This window comes from Garra rufa, chromosome 10 (genome assembly GCF_049309525.1).
Source record: "Garra rufa chromosome 10, GarRuf1.0, whole genome shotgun sequence".
Taxonomy (NCBI): domain Eukaryota; kingdom Metazoa; phylum Chordata; class Actinopteri; order Cypriniformes; family Cyprinidae; genus Garra; species Garra rufa.
The window spans coordinates 35,394,036-35,410,564 of record NC_133370.1 but is presented as its reverse complement, the minus strand read 5'-3'; the positions used below and the strand labels follow the sequence as shown (position 1 = coordinate 35,410,564).

General features: G+C 38.4%; 2 protein-coding genes across 2 annotated transcripts in view; both read right to left on the bottom strand.

The window, feature by feature from the left end:
• sdr16c5a (short chain dehydrogenase/reductase family 16C, member 5a) overlaps window positions 1-1,559 on the bottom strand; it is a 26,764-nt gene extending 25,205 nt beyond the window's left edge. Inside the window, exons 1-2 of the mRNA XM_073849630.1 lie at window positions 1,306-1,559; window positions 748-1,087 (exon numbers count right to left, since the gene is read on the bottom strand). Of these exons, the coding sequence (XP_073705731.1) occupies window positions 748-1,068 (321 nt within the window). The 5' untranslated portion in view covers window positions 1,069-1,087; window positions 1,306-1,559. The remainder of the gene's footprint in view (window positions 1-747; window positions 1,088-1,305) is intronic.
• An 849-nt stretch (window positions 1,560-2,408) lies between these two features.
• Window positions 2,409-5,568, bottom strand: penka (proenkephalin a). Its single transcript, XM_073849766.1, has 3 exons — window positions 5,405-5,568; window positions 5,009-5,146; window positions 2,409-3,551 (listed from the first exon to the last, which is right to left on the bottom strand). The coding sequence occupies exons 2-3, from the start codon at window positions 5,141-5,143 to the stop codon at window positions 2,952-2,954; spliced, it is 735 nt and encodes a 244-aa protein (XP_073705867.1). The 5' UTR covers window positions 5,144-5,146; window positions 5,405-5,568; the 3' UTR covers window positions 2,409-2,951.
• Window positions 5,569-16,529: the final 10,961 nt, after the last annotated feature.

Genomic DNA, 16,529 nt, shown 5'->3' with positions numbered 1-16,529 from the left:
AACAGGTGGCCTGGTTGAATTTGGGGGCGGGGCCACAAATCCGTGAGTACAGTTTACAAACCGTGGGAACGGATTGCTAAAGCGTGCGCACGGATTATGAATTTGTGGGTACGGATTCAAAATCCGAGGGTACGGTTTACAAAATCTGAGCGCACGGATTGGAAATTCGTGGGTACGGTTTGTTAATCCGTGGGCACGACTTGTTAAACCGAGGGAACAGTTTAAGAATACGTGAGTACGGTTTATAAACTGAGGGAACGAATTGCAAAACCGTCCCCACGGATTAATTATTTTTCTTCTACAGGTGGCGTAAGGGGCTCCGTAGATTTAAAATAAGTGGCATTAATTGTTTTTGTTTGTTTACACTCATGTTGAAATTACATTTTCAGATTTGTGACATTAATTTATATGTATTGCTAAAACACTGCTGGTCACTTTCAGAAGTTGTATTGATGCTTTCTTTTCCAAGAAAGAATGTGAAACATATATATTGGTTATATAATTTTCATTTCTAAATACTTTAAAATATAATTTTAATTGATTTTGCACATTTAAAGCAATATTGTATTGCATATTGCATTATTTAACAAGGTATTGCATATTGCATTTTTCTTCAATATCGCACAGCCCCAAACTCAACAGAGCACTCAAATTATAATCAGCAAAGCAGTCAGACCACTTATGGTTTTAAATTAAATACTTGTCATTCCAGGAAAACAGCTCACAACAGGTTTAAACTCGGCTTACCTGATCTGCCACTCGGTAGACCACTTCTCTATCACTGCAGTCACATTGGTAGTAATGTACCCTTGATACTCCTTTTTCTTTAACTTGCTTTGCAGTTTCCTTCAAACCATCCACATTAATGTCCCAAAGCACCAATGAGACGTCCAGTGGGGCAAACTCGAGGGCCATCAGTCTGCCAATACCATTACCTGCCCCAGTGATTAGCACGATCTCCCCAGACACATTTTTTCTCCTCTGAGGGACAATGACTTTTATGAAGGCTTCTAGGTGATAGCAGATGGTTAACACTATCAACCGAAGAGTCTCCAAGAGAAAGTTCATTTTGAGATTGGCAGAAGACCTTATGAACATGACACAGAAAGAACAGTGAATCACAGTGTGACTAAGACTTACACAAACACTGCAGAAAACCAGTGTGGTCAGAAACATGCAAAAAACATTTTTTTTTTTTTTACTTATATATATATATATATATATATATATATATATATATATATATATATATATATATATATATAAATCGAAAGCAGATCTACTAAATATTTACACAAGGTTTACCTTCTTGTGCAAGATACAAAAAGTTCCCGTGTGGTGAGTTGTTCTCGTGCAGGTCGCAGTCGGTAAATAAATATCTGTCCTTCAAATGAACATGAAACAAAAACGACTAGGCTCGCGCACACTTTAAGAAAGACGTTACTACTCCCTCTTCCTCTTTAAAATGGGGAAATACTGCAGACGGACGCCAAACACACTATTTCACCAATGATAGTGAACTAGAGTTTACCTGGTTAAGATTGTGCGGTAGGCCTTCTTCTTCGGTTGACAACCAGCTTTAAATGTGTATTATACCGCCACCTACCAGACTGGAGTGTGGAACAGTAGATGACAGAACCAAATAGACAAAAGAGAGATTCTGAATATCAATATTTGTACTGTCATTCTCTAGCATTTGTAACATTTTTCTCATACTTCCTACATTCCAATAATACATGTGTTACTGATTCCATTACTTTACAGTTTTTGTGCAGTAGGTCTACAAGATGGACTGGGCTGGGTAAGAAACACTGCGGTCACGTGACTCAGCGGACTTCGCGCATTGGCTTGTGGGAGTTGTTTAAACCAAAAATATTCACATGTTTTTGTGTTAATTTTTCGACTTCGATTTTTTTTTACAATCACCAGTACGTTGCATAACGATATATGAATGACAAGATATCTTGATACTAGCCTATACTGTTTAAAATAAATATATTCTATAAGAACAGTAATCTCCGGAGCTTGCGGAGGAAAAAACAAGCTGCTTGCTGGTATTTACGTACCTACAGAAAAAGTCAAATGATTAATCAATATTCTGTGAACATACTGTGCCCACAAAGATAGGAAAACCTTGCTAAAAACTAAGCCTAGTCTGCTTTGGTAATATGTACAATATGCGTAAATAAACTTCCTGCCTTATGCCTAACATCTTTAGTCTTGACCATATTCACAAAATAGTTTAAAGACGTTATTGCTCAAGGAAGACATACGAAAAGCTAGGTCTTGTATTAAAAGCTACCAAAGGCGATTAAGGCAATGACAACCTAACAATGGAGAATACCTTCCACTAGAGGAAATACTTGATTTGTAAGAAACAAATATGTCAATGAGCCATTTTACTTCTGCAATAAGATGAATTTATTGTATTCTGTACAGCTAATAGCTCAGAAATGTTGCTCTGATTTAAACAAGAACAAAAGCTTTTGAAAAGTTGCATTAATCATTAACATTGTGCATAAGTGCAGACAGCAGACTTAACCTCATCTACAATGTTCAATGAGTGAAGCACATTAGCTAATGTGATGATATTATCTGAGAACAAAGCAACAATGTGAAAAGTATTTTTCATTCATGGTGATGTGATTCAGAAAATGGTTAGATTATTATCCTTTGTCTTTGTCTTTACCAAATGTCCCATCTGATGGGTGATTCCACTGTAAACACGGAGAATAGCAAATATTTTCTGTCCATTTTTTTAATTACAAACCCTAGTCACTGAGAACACAAATGTACACTGTATATATGTACACATGGAGGAACATTCAGCAGACAAAAATAAATAAGGATTAAAAATGGCTTCACATGAAATTACAGTGTAAGTACAATACAGTGCAAGCTCTACAGAAAATAGGAACAGATTGTTTAGGATGGGTGTCCATGTTTTAATTCTAATCCATGAATCCGCCATATCTCTTCTGCATGTTGGGCAGGGCACTCTCGCCTCCATCCTCCCAAGTGCGTTTCAGAAACCCACTGCTTTTCTGGTTGTCCAACCAGTCAGGCCTCCCCACTCTGCGCATAAACCCCCCATATCTTTTGTGCAGGTCTTTCCCTGCCTCCCCTAGAAAACTGTTCCCCTGTACACTCCTCATGAATCCTCCATAGCGCTTAAGCATGTCCCCATCATGCTGCTCATCTGGCTCTGAGGTGAGACCAACCCTGAGGATCTCTCTCAGCAGCTCTGTCTGTTGGTCTTTGGCTCCATCTTCTGCCTTGTCCTTCTTCATAAAGCCACCATATTTCTTACTAATGGCCTCTGTGTCATCACTCTCAGCTGAGGCTCCCATGCCGATCTCTGCTGCTTTCTTAACCATGAAACCCCCATAACGCTTCATGAATCCACCATATTTTTTAGTGAGAAGATGGTCTGCACTCTCTTCCTCTTGTTTGAGGTTGTCCATTGCAAGGCGATCCTCTTCACTGAGGATGTTTTTGCAGATATCTAGTTTTCTGAAGTCCACTGCCCCTTCACACTGTAATGAGCAGGTCTATAAGAGACATGAATGACCAATCAATGCATAGAAACGATTGGTCCACCAGAGGGCACACATGTTCATTCTGCTAGAATGTTATTAATTACGGCTGACAATGAACAATGGAAAATGTTGTCAATTTGCAACACAAAATTTGAAGAACTTACTTTAAATTGCTCTTGAAAAGTATTAATAACTAATAACTAAAGTCAAAACTTATTCTACAACACAAACAACCAATTTAATTAAAGTTAAATGGCATTTGTATTGATGTGTTATTTGTAAATCTTTAATGAAATATTTTTTACTAATAACTTTGCTAATAACTTTTTTTGTAATAACTTATTACAGAAGTACAACATACAAGTACATACATACATATCTCAATGTCTCCTAACACTAGTGAAAAAATGCACTTGAAAGTACTGTAATCTTAAAAGTGTATTTAATTATTAAAACTATAAATTATTAATGAATGACCACTTGAGTGTACTTAAAGACAATACAGTTTCATGACTATGTTTCTTAACACACTTAACTACACTTTAAAAATGAATAACAAAAGTTTTACTTTAAAGTTTTATTTTAAATCATATTTTAATAATCTTTTTTTTGCTGTTACTAATACATTAAAACACATGTATTTAATTTGAACAGCAATGTGTTATTCAATATTACATTTAAAATTAATATATTTTAAAAATGTACTAGACGTCATCATTACAAATGTGTTATTACATATATATTAAAATACATGACATACAAGTTTAAATAGAAATTACATTATATTTTAACATATCATAAATGCTTGTCAGTACACGCTGCAGTACACTAACCATATTACAAAGACAATAGAGGTAATTCTAAAATTAAAAATTTGTTAAACTTATGTGGTTCAAATAACACTGTAAAGATCAGCTGAATGAAGTTAAACTATAATACATTTTCATTTAATTGCAATTAACATGCAGTTAAGTGTCTGAAAACATTAAGTTTTTCTTTTTCTCAGTTTCTCCCAAATTTGTATTGCAAATAAAAATGACTAAGACTGAAATAGAGATTTGGGCTAGTTATTACACATTTCATTTCAGTGAATTCTGCTCGGGACAGCTTCAAGTTTGAAAGCTTGCCTTGATTACAAAATGCTATTGAACATTCCTGCCATTTTTCTCCAGGAAGAAGAAAATACAATTAACTGAATACAGCTCACCAATAGTCAACCATTTTGTTTCACTATAAGGGGTTAGGTTGTAACAATAAAACCTGCCATTTTATTGCCAAATAAATGTAAAATGCAACATTCAATGCAACATTCAAAAAATATAAACAAATATTATAATTAGCCTAATAAATTGTACGTTTTTTTTTTTTTACTTTTAAGTTACGTGACAACTTGCTCCGACCTGACTTCTATGAAAAATAGTGTTCTAGTTAAATTTAGCGTTATATATATATATGGAGATAAAACTCACCAGTGTGTCGATCTCTGTCTGTTGACGCATCAGCCGGTAAACGCAGAGCGCGCAGTCTCTGCCGCATTCACCGCGAGCCATCAGCACGAGACAGGCGCTCAAAGCCAGAGTCCACCAGTTCACAGTTAACGCCATGGTCTGCAAACAAGCATTTAACCTTTACTTACATAAGGAAAATACAAAGCAATCTTTGGAAGAGTCTTGCAAATATAAACTATATCATATTCATAAAAAAAATAGTCTATACGCACAAATTATTTAGTACAGTAAGCGAATTTGCTTATGAAAGAACCCATCAATAGACCAAGCAACATATCCAGTATATTAAGTTATTAGTTGATTATTTTTATTATGCTACTTAAAAATTCTGTACAAAGTTCTTCTCCATTACTTTACCTGTTTTCTTTGGCAGTGTCCACTGTACTGCTCAATATGTTAGACAGCTTCTCACAGGTAGCAAAAAGAGAAAAAGATCACTAGCCAGTCGCTTTTTAACTGAGTGTTGAAGCGTCTTTGGTAAATTATCTTGTATGTCACAGAACGAGAACAAACTCCAAACCGGCTCTGTTCAGAAACGACTGTCACTCACAACTTTAACGAGCGTCCCTTTGTGACACCACGCCGCGTGCAATCTGACGTCAGCACAAACGCATAGAGTGACTAGAGAATCAATTAATGTGTTATAATTTTCGATTCTTCAGTTAGGGTATACCTAGCAAGTTTCAAGTAATCAACAAAGTGCATTTGATGATGATAACTATTACTTTGAATATTTATGTTCGTGGGTAATTAATAGTCTAAGCCAAATAACCACAATCTATACGTAAACACCAAAACGTAGGCTACAATTTTTTTAAGTTTTGTGCGGCAAGTCATGATGAGCAATTTAATACTCTGAACTCCACTTTGCTACAGTATACTGCTTTTCATAAATCTTTAAATGACATAGCCTATTGGTCCACATTGGTCTTTAATTAAAAAAATGTGTATTTAGACAACAAATCAACAGTATTGTGGCCATTTGTGATGAAAAGTGTTGAAAAACTGGCAGAATATACTCTTAAAAATAAATGTTCCAAAAGGGTTTGGTTACACTTTATTTTAAAGTGTCCTTGTTGCAGTGTAATTGTACATTTAAGTACTGAGTAATATAATATTAATTAACATGTACTTACTATATGGTTAGGGTTGGGATTAGGGTTTGTCTCAGGGTTACTTGCATGTAATTATGTGTAATTTATTGTTATTATAATAGTAAGTACTAATTATAGCCTATGTACTGTAACATGTACAGTAACAAGGACACCTTAATAAAGTGTTACCCGGGTTTTGCAAAGCCATCAAACAATCATTGTTGGTTCCCAAAAAACCTTTCAGTAAACAGATTTTAAAATAACTTCTTTTTTTTTCTGTGAAGAACAATTAAACATTCTAAAGAAACTTCTTATACTACCTTTTGGAATGGAAAGGGTCCATGGATGTGAAAGACTCTTCATGGAACCATAGAAGTGTACTCAATCCAGCTGTTCAATCTGTGTTTTTATATCAGTGTCATCATGACTGCTAAGGTCATAAACAACTGTTTCAGCATTTTGATAAATGTATCATAACATTTATCTCTCATTTGACCAATTTTATGGATATTTGATCAAATATCAGTTTACAGGAAAAATCAAACTATCCATTTGGGCCCACAGACAACTGATTGAAAAAGCATTAAAAAGCAATTTAAAAATTGATGAGAATTAGATGGAGGCAGATCTGAATGCAAGCTTGCAATTGATTATTAGAAAGGGGTGGGTTTAAGTGGACTAAATTATTGGAGCCTGACATACATCAGAGAGGAGACATTTCAACAAAAGATTGGGTTATGAAATGTACTTAAAATTTATGAGGTAAAAAACATGGATTTCATCCTGACTTTTATTTTATATAATTTACATATTACTTTAATTTCAGAATTTAACAACAAACCATACTGACAGGAACATTGATTAATGACTTCACATCAAATATGTGCTATGAGCACTATAACTAAGCATTTCAGCATGAATTCTAACAACACAATTAATGGCCTTAATCACATTTCTCTAATTATGTAGGTAGAAATATGGTAATAACATTTCAAAGACAACATCAGGACTACTAAAAATATTTTTTTGAATCCAATTAGAAAACCCTGTTTTGGAATTAGTAATTCATTTTAATCAGATTTAGAAAGAAGTAATGCTGCTCTTATTAATTCAGCAGACTCTATTAGGACAGATTTGACAGTCCTCTGCAGGTAATCAAGCACTTAGTCACTGTCTTAAATTAAGGACTGTTAATAATTTATTCAGCTTTTAAAAATGGTCTATGCATTTTATGAATTCTGAATCAAACTTCTTTTAATAATGGATCAGTGTAGAAGTCCTATCCACCTGAACAATGTTGGTTTTCCTCATAAAGCAAACAATAAATAAATAAATAAATAAAAAATCCAACCTTTCTCTAGGCTGACAATGAGTCTAATCTGTAAATTAATAAAATAAAAATAAAAAAGAGAAACCATGAAGATTGCAAGTAAAACTTCAGTGTGGACGTGTTTTAAGTGGCAAGTTGCATAGATGCCACTATAGTTTTAATGTGTCACTGGAGATTTTGAAAGCATCAAATTGATCCTTTAAACTGAGGGGAATTACAAGATGATGATGGTTTTGCCTGCCAGGGGGTCATAGCTAGAAAATATACTTGTTTAGCACACCATGGACAACACGTGTCAGGCACAACACGTGTCAGGTCCTACTCATTGCCGAAATCATACTCTAGATTTAATACTGTCACATGGAATTGATGTTAATGGCGTTGAAATTCTGCAGCAAAGCGATGATATCTCAGATCATTATCTAGTCTCTTGTATAATCCAGATAGCTAAAACTGTTAATTCAATTCCTTGCTACAAATACGGTAGAACCATCACTTCTACTACAAAAGACTGCTTTGTAAGTAATCTTCCTGACTTATCTGAATTCCTCAGCATATCCAATAGCTCAGAAAAACTTGATGATGTAATAGAAACTATGGACTCTCTCTTTTCTAGCACTTTAGATACAGTTGCTCCAGTGCGCCTAAAAAAGATTAAGAAAAACAGTGTAACACCGTGGTATAACGATCATACCCGCGCCCTAAAGAGAAAAGCACGAAAAATGGAACGCAGCTGGAGGAAAACAAAACTAGAGGTTTTTCGTACTGCTTGGCGTGAATGTAATTTATCTTATAGGAAAGCATTAAAAACTGCCAGATCGGATTACTTTTCATCTCTCTTAGAAGAAAACAAACATAACCCTAGGTATTTGTTCAATACTGTGGTTAAATTAACTAAAAATATTGCAGCAACAGGTTTAGACATTTCCCAAAAGCACAGCAGTAATGACTTTATGACGTACTTTACCTCCAAGATAGACACTATTAGAGATAAAATTGTAACCATACAGCCGCCCGCTACAGTATCGCATCAGATTATGCATTGTAGATCTCCTGAGGAACAATTCCATTCATTCTCTATTATAGGAGAGGAGGAATTGTATAAACTTGTTAAATCATCTAAACCCACAACATGTATGTTAGACCCTATTCCATCTAAGCTACTAAAGGAGGTACTTCCAGAAGTCATAGATCCTCTTCTGAATATTATTAATTCGTCACTATCATTAGGATATGTCCCCAAAACCTTCAAAATAGCTGTTATTAAGCCACTCATTAAAAAACCACAACTTGACCCCAATGAATTAATTAACTACAGACCAATTTCGAATCTCCCTTTTCTGTCAAAGATACTAGAAAAGGTAGTATCCTCACAATTATGCTCCTTCTTAGAGAAAAATGGTATCTGTGAGGATTTCCAGTCAAGTTTTAGACCATATCATAGTACTGAGACTGCTCTAATTAGAGTAACAAATGACCTGCTATTGTCAAGCGATCGTGGTTGCATCTCTCTATTAGTGCTACTGGATCTTAGTGCCGCATTTGATACTATTGACCACAACATTCTTTTAAATAGACTTGAAAATTATGTAGGCATTAGTGGTAGTGCACTGGCATGGTTCAAATCGTACTTATCTGACCGTCATCAGTTTGTGGCAATAAATGAAGAGGTATCATTTAGATCGCAAGTGCAGTATGGAGTACCTCAAGGCTCAGTGCTAGGGCCATTACTTTTTACGCTTTACATGTTACCCTTGGGAGATATCATCAGGAAACATGGTGTTAGCTTTCATTGTTACGCTGATGATACTCAGCTCTATATTTCTTCGCAGCCCGGCAAAACATATCCATTCGAAAAACTAACAGAATGCATAGCTGATATTAAAAACTGGATGGCGAATAACTTCTTACTGTTAAATTCTGAAAAAACAGAGGTATTAATTATTGGACCTAAAACCTCCACAAGTAATGACCTAAAACACAGTCTAATACTAGATGGCTGCTCTGTAAATTCGTCATCATCAGTTAGGAACCTAGGCGTCCTATTCGATAGCAATCTCTCCTTTGAGAGCCACATTTCTAGCATCTGCAAAACCGCATTTTTCCATCTTAAAAATATATCGAAATTACGACCTATGCTATCAATGTCAAATGCTGAAACATTAATTCATGCGTTCATGACCTCAAGGATAGATTATTGTAATGCTTTATTGGGTGGTTGTTCTGCACGCTTAATAAACAAACTCCAGCTGGTCCAAAATGCAGCAGCTAGAGTTCTTACTAGAACCAGAAAGTATGACCATATTAGCCCGGTTCTGTCAGCACTGCATTGGCTCCCTATTAAACATCGTATAGATTTTAAAATCTTGCTAATTACTTATAAAGCCCTCAATGGTTTAGCTCCTCAGTACTTGAACGAGCTCCTATCGTATTATAGTCCTTCACGTCCGCTGCGTTCTCAAAATTCTGGCAATTTGATAATACCTAGAATATCAAAATCAACTGCCGGCGGCAGATCATTTTCTTATCTAGCGCCTAAACTCTGGAACAATCTACCTAACACTGTTCGGGAGGCAGACACACTCTGTCAGTTTAAATCTAGATTAAAGACACATCTCTTTAACCTGGCTTACACATAAAATCATTAACACATTTCTATAATTCAAATCCGTTAAAGGATTGTTAGGCTGCATTAATTAGGTCAACCGGAACCGAAAACACCTCCCATAACACCTGATGCACTCGTTGCATCGTAAAAAGAATGGCATCTACGCTAATATTAGTCTGTTTCATTCTTATTCCGAGGTCACCGTAGCCACCAGATCCAGCCTGTATCCGGATCAGATGGTCACTCCAGTCCCCCGGATCCAGTCCGTACCCAGCTTAGATCGTGGATCACCACCTAGAGATGACTTCAATAGCTGTGGATGTCAACCAGATGAGCTCCAAGGCGGATCATCAATAAAGACCTCGCCAACCTTGACGGCCATCGGCACTACACCACAGGATCCTGATGAGTTCTCTACAATCAGACATTGGTACAAACTGTTGTTTGGTCTGGCCAGAGGAGAACTGGTCCCCCGACTGAGCCTGGTTTCTCCCAAGGTTTTTTTCTCCATTTCTGTCACCTGTGGAGTTTTGGTTCCTTGCCGCTGTCGCCTCTGGCTTGCTTAGTTGGGGACATTTTCCAGCGATATCGTATACTATTGAACTGAACTGACGATGCTATCACTGAATTCATTGATGAACTGCCTTTAACTGAAAATTGATTGTTACAATAATGCGTTACTTGCACACTATTGTGCTGTTTAAATACTGTGCAGTTGCTTTGACACAATCTGTATTGTAAAAGGCGCTATATAAATAAAGGTGACTTGACTTGACTTGACTTGACCATTTCACTCTCACTGCTATGTTATCTTTATAAACTCTACAGCAAAGTGGTAATTTCACATTAATGACCTATAAAATATATCAATATTTTATGTTGACAGGTTTTTGATTTAATGATGGTATTAAAAGTTAAAATTGGTGCTGACCTAGTATTAAAATAATAAAGCTTTTTTCACCTTTATGTCTTTCCAAAGCTGTATGAATTTCTTGTCTCCGTAGAACACAAAAGAATATATTTTGAAAAAATATCTCAGGCTCATTTGTCCATACAGTGAAATTCTTTGATGCTTTGGGCCCGACTGACTTTCATTGTATGGTCAAAATCTGTTGAAATATTGGAAACAGCTTCTTTTTCATTTCTGGGTGAAAGATCCCTTAAAATTTAGGTTAGAGCATTAAGAAACATTCACTAAATTACAAGCATGCCTAAGATATGAGTGCAATTTAATCATGAGGGAGCAACAAAAATGGTATGAGCAATTTGCTTTTTAAAACCTTGAAACTATCACTTATTTTAGGACATGACAGTCTTGATCATTCAAAACACTTGCATTCCATGACCTGCTGGATTTACAGTATACACACAAATCTAAAACAGTATTGAATATTTTGTTATTATTTACTCACCCTCATGTAATTTCAAACCTGTATGACTTTTTCTTACATGGAACAAGAAATACAAAAAAAAAAAAAAAAAAAAAAAAGAATCGTTACATTTCTTTATGTATTGAAAATATGAATCATAACTTGTTAATTTTTTTTTACATTAGATCAAACTGTGGTCAAGTAAAAAAAAAAAAGAAAACAAATCTTCCAAAAATTAAACTATGATGATTGGTGCACAATTAAATATGATTGTGGGCTGTATAGCTTGGGTATAATAAGACTTTTAATCAGCTCTTATATTCAATTTCCTGCTGGGTGAAGAAAGGATATCAGCACCATAATTACAGTGTCACTCAGGCTATGGCCAAACAAGACCATTGACAGGAATAGTTAATTAAATTCTGCCACACATCTTGGCTATTAAGCTGTGTATCTCTGATTTGCCATCAGCAATAACTTTCATATTTACATCTTCTTGAGTGGTTTTAAGATATTGGATGTCGCAGGGGAGTTATGCAAACAGAATGAGCTGCTCTGTAGGGCTACTTTTGAGTGTGATAATATAAGCTTTGACCGGAGAGGACAATACATTTAGTTACCCTGCAATTATTACACTGCGCTTATTAATTCAACAGAGGGTGCGAATGTAAAACAGCAAACACTACCTCATTTATGACTTTTTATATAAAACTTATTTTTTTTATACTTTTAGGACTGTTTTCCAATAGAGTACTTATGGAAATATTATAGTTTAAAAGGTAACACTTTAGAATACTATTCTGTTATTAATGAATAACTACACAGGAACAAATTACTAATACACTATAAACATTCTAGTAACTACTATTAACTAACAAGTAATTCAGATCAGCTCAGAAAGTGAGTTTACTATAAGCTAATCAGTAACTACTATTTTTTCATATCTCTCAAAGAATAACTAAGAACTGCAATATATAGGTTCATAATTAATGTGAATAATGCAAAATGTATAATTAATCTAAAGTAAAGATCATGGTAACCCACTAGTGATGACTCACTCAAGCAATATCAAATTCTTCAGAAGTAAAAAGCATGATAACTCCCTAATATTGACTAAAGTCATTGTAAGCTTTTGAGGTAAAAGTAAGGTTTTGGATAGTAATGACTCAAGTGTTAGTAATTCCTTCTAAAGGAATTATTAATTATTTGGATCAGTATTTTTGTCACGATCGCTAGCTGGAGTGCTCATGCTTAAACTTCTGGTTTATGCACACACACCCCGCAAAGTCTTGTTTTGCCACGACTGACATTTCTGAGCATTTACCCTGTTGTTTGGATTATCTGTGTTTGATCTTGGACTGTTTTATTGAATCATGTTCTGTTACAGTAAATCTATCATAAGGAATTACTATAGTTAATTTGCTTTCACCAAACCTAGGTGTAACGATACGGGAGAAATGGAGAGAAAGCAAAATGCAAGTGAAAACCGGTTTATTGTCAATGATGATAAGGCAGAAATACAGTGAACAGAAATGGTCTCTCGGATGGGTTGGTGGTGCAGGGCTAAGATGGTCAGCGTGATGATGAAGAGTAGAGGTGAATCCAGTGAAGACAAACAATCCAGGAGAGATGACTACACGACGACGACGAGACAACGACCAGACTCCAGGAAGAACACGAACACAGGAAACACACATCAGACATCAAACAACGATCTGACAAACAGGAGAGATTGCAGTGAGAATTTATAGCAGAGTAAATGAGCAGCAGCTGCCGGCGATAATGAGATCAGCCGGTGCGCTGATGAGAGGGGCGTGACAGACACGTAACACACACACATACACACAAAACACATGACATGAAGAATGCAGTGGATTCATGAACCGTGACAGTACCCCCTCTCCTAGGAACGCCTCCTGGCATTCCCAGACTCCCTTACCTGCCGATTGTAATCATCAATAAGGGAGTGATCCAGGATGTCTCTAGCAGGCACCCAACTTCTCTCCTCCGGACCCTAACTTCCCAGTCCACCAAATACTGGAATCCGCGTCCCCTCCGCCTTGAGTCCAGAATACGATTAACCGAATAAGTGGGTTCCCCATCTACGAGTCGTGGCGGTGGGGGAACTGGGGCTGGCGGATTAATGCGTGCAAAAAAGACGGGTTTGATTTTAGATACATGGAACACGGGATGAATGAAGTTTGAGGTGGACTGCCACCGGACTAATGATTTTGGTGACAGAGAACGGGCCAATGAATTTAGGAGCAAGCTTATTGGATACGGATCGCAGAGGAATGTTCTTAGTAGAAAGCCACACTTTGGAACCAACAACGTATACGGGAGGCCTAGACCGGTGGCGATCGGCTTTGGCCTTGGTGCGCGCTCCCACTTGGAGTAGAGTCTCGCAGGCTCTAGTCCAAGTGCGATGACACCTCTGGACAAATGCGTGAGTGGAGGGAACCGCGACTTCGGATTCCAGACTGGGAAAAATTGGTGGCTGGTACCCTAAACTACCTTCAAACGGAGACAGGCCCGTAGATGATACTGGCAACGAATTGTGGGCGTACTCCACCATCGATAGTTGTTGGCTCCATGAGGAAGGATTCTTGGAGACCAGACATCGCAACGTTCTCTCCAAATCCTGGTTGGCTCTCTCAGTTTGACCATTGCTCTGAGGATGAAACCCAGAAGACAGACTAACAGTAGCCCCCAGTAGTTTACAAAACTCTTGCCAAAATTGACTGACTCCTGGATGACAAGCCACATTGGAACAATGCCCCCACTGAATAACTTCGGACTGTAATTCCTCTGGCACAAATAAACGATTCGGTGGGCAACCGACCGGAGGCGTTACCCCTTGTAAGGCTGTTTTAACCTTCGATTCGACCTCCCATGTGAGTGTGGAGAGAATTAGTGTCTCCGGAAAAATGCACTCGGGAGTAGATGGGCGATCGGAACGGTCAAAAATACGAGATAATGAATCGGGTTTGATGTTCTTGGAACCCGGGCGGTACGAGAGGGTAAAATCAAAACGTCCGAAAAAAAGTGCCCACCGAGCCTGCCTAGAGTTCAATCTTTTAGCAGTTCTGATGTATTCCAAATTCTTGTGATCTGTCCACACGATAAAAGGTACCCCCGACCCTTTTAACCAGTGACGCCACTTTTCCAATGCTAGCTTGACTGCCAACAACTCTCGATTGCCAATATCATAGTTACTTTCGGCAGGGGACAAACAATGAGAAAAAAACGCGCAAGGGTGCATTCTGTTGTCTGTCGAGAAGCATTGGGATAGCACTGCACCTACCCCCACCTCTGACGCATCAACCTCCACCACAAACTGACGTGAAGGATCAGGGGTGACTAGGATGGGGGCTGAAACAAAGCGGCCTTTCAGTTTGGCAAACGCAGCCTCAGCTGCGTCTGACCACCTGAACGTAGTTCTGGGGGAGGTCAAGGCGGTCTGAGGAGAGGCTAGTTGGCTGAAGTTGCGAATAAAACGCCGGTAAAAATTGGCGAACCCCAGAAACCTCTGTAGGGCCTTATGGGAATCTGGACTTGGCCAATCCACCACAGCCTTAACCTTTTCAGGATCCATACGCATCCCCTCAGCCGACACAATGTACCCTAGGAAAGGAACAGACTGTGCATGAAAATTGCATTTCTCCGCCTTGACAAATAGCCCATTCTCTAGCAGCCTCTGAAGCACTCGTCGAACATGCTGCACATGCTCCTGGAGAGATGAAGAAAAAAATCAATATGTCCAGGTAAACATATATGAATTGATCGAACATATCTCGTAGCATGTCGTTGACAAGTGCCTGAAAGACCCCTGGGGAGTTGGACAAACCGAAGGGCATGACCAAATATTCAAAGTGCCTCCTGGGGGTGTTAAAGGCAGTCTTCCATTCATCTCCCGTCCTGATGCGGACCAAATGATAAGCATTTCTTAAGTCCAATTTTGTGAAGACCGACGCTCCCTGCAACCTCTCGAAGGCTGAAGATATTAACAGCAAAGGATAAGTATTCTTTACCGTAATATTATTCAACCCTCGCTAGTCAATACAAGGTCGCAGAGAACTGTCCTTCTTCCCCACAAAAAAGAACCCCGCCCCCGCTGGAGAAGAGGAGGGTCGAATGAACCCCGCTGCTTGAGAATCAGAAATATATTTCTCCATAGCCTCTCTCTCTGGAACAGAGAGTGAATATAATTTGCCCTTAGGCGGAGACGTACCTGGCAGTAACTCTATGGCACAGTCATAGGGACGATGAGGAGGGAGAGAAGCAGCACGAGACTTACTGAACACCTCCTTCAGGTCTAGGTACTCCGTGGGCACGTTACACAAATCCACTGCCTTCTACTGAAACACAGAAACAGAGACAGATGGACAAGCAGACAAAAGACAGGACTCATGACACTTAATGCTCCATTCTGATACAGATTTCAGCTGCCAGTCAACCCTGGGGTTGTGTTCAATGAGCCAGGGGTGTCCTAAGACAATGGCTGCAAGGGGGGAGTCCAGAATGTAGAAGGAGATGGTCTCAGTGTGGTTGCCAGATACAGTGAGTGTGATGGGTTCGGTGGTGAATGATATGGTGGGCAGAGTTTGGCCATTGAGAGCGTGGACTGCGATGGTGCAGGTGATGGGTAGAAGTGGAGCTTGAATCTTGAGTGCAAATGTGTAGTCCATGAAATTACCCTCGGCCCCTGAGTCCAGAAGTGCTAAACAGTTGTGAGAGTGGTCTGACCATCTTAATCTTACCGGGAGGAGTGTGGAGGTAGATCTGGAAGAGGTCTTCTCATCGGAGATCCCACCCGACAGTAGCCTCAAACTTACTGTTGGGCTGGCCCTTTTACCGGACAATTATAGGCGAGGTGTCCCGCCGCTCCACAGTACAGGCACAAACCTTGGGATCTCCGCCTCTCCTTCTCCTCCCGAGAAAGCCGAGCTCGCCCGACCTGCATAGGCTTGTGATCGTTGACGGGGCTGACCACGTCCCCGCCGCTGGCTCGAGGTGTGGATATCTCCCCAGGGGGAAGCCGAATGAGTAACCTCCGCCGTTCGGCTCGGGAGAGTAGAGA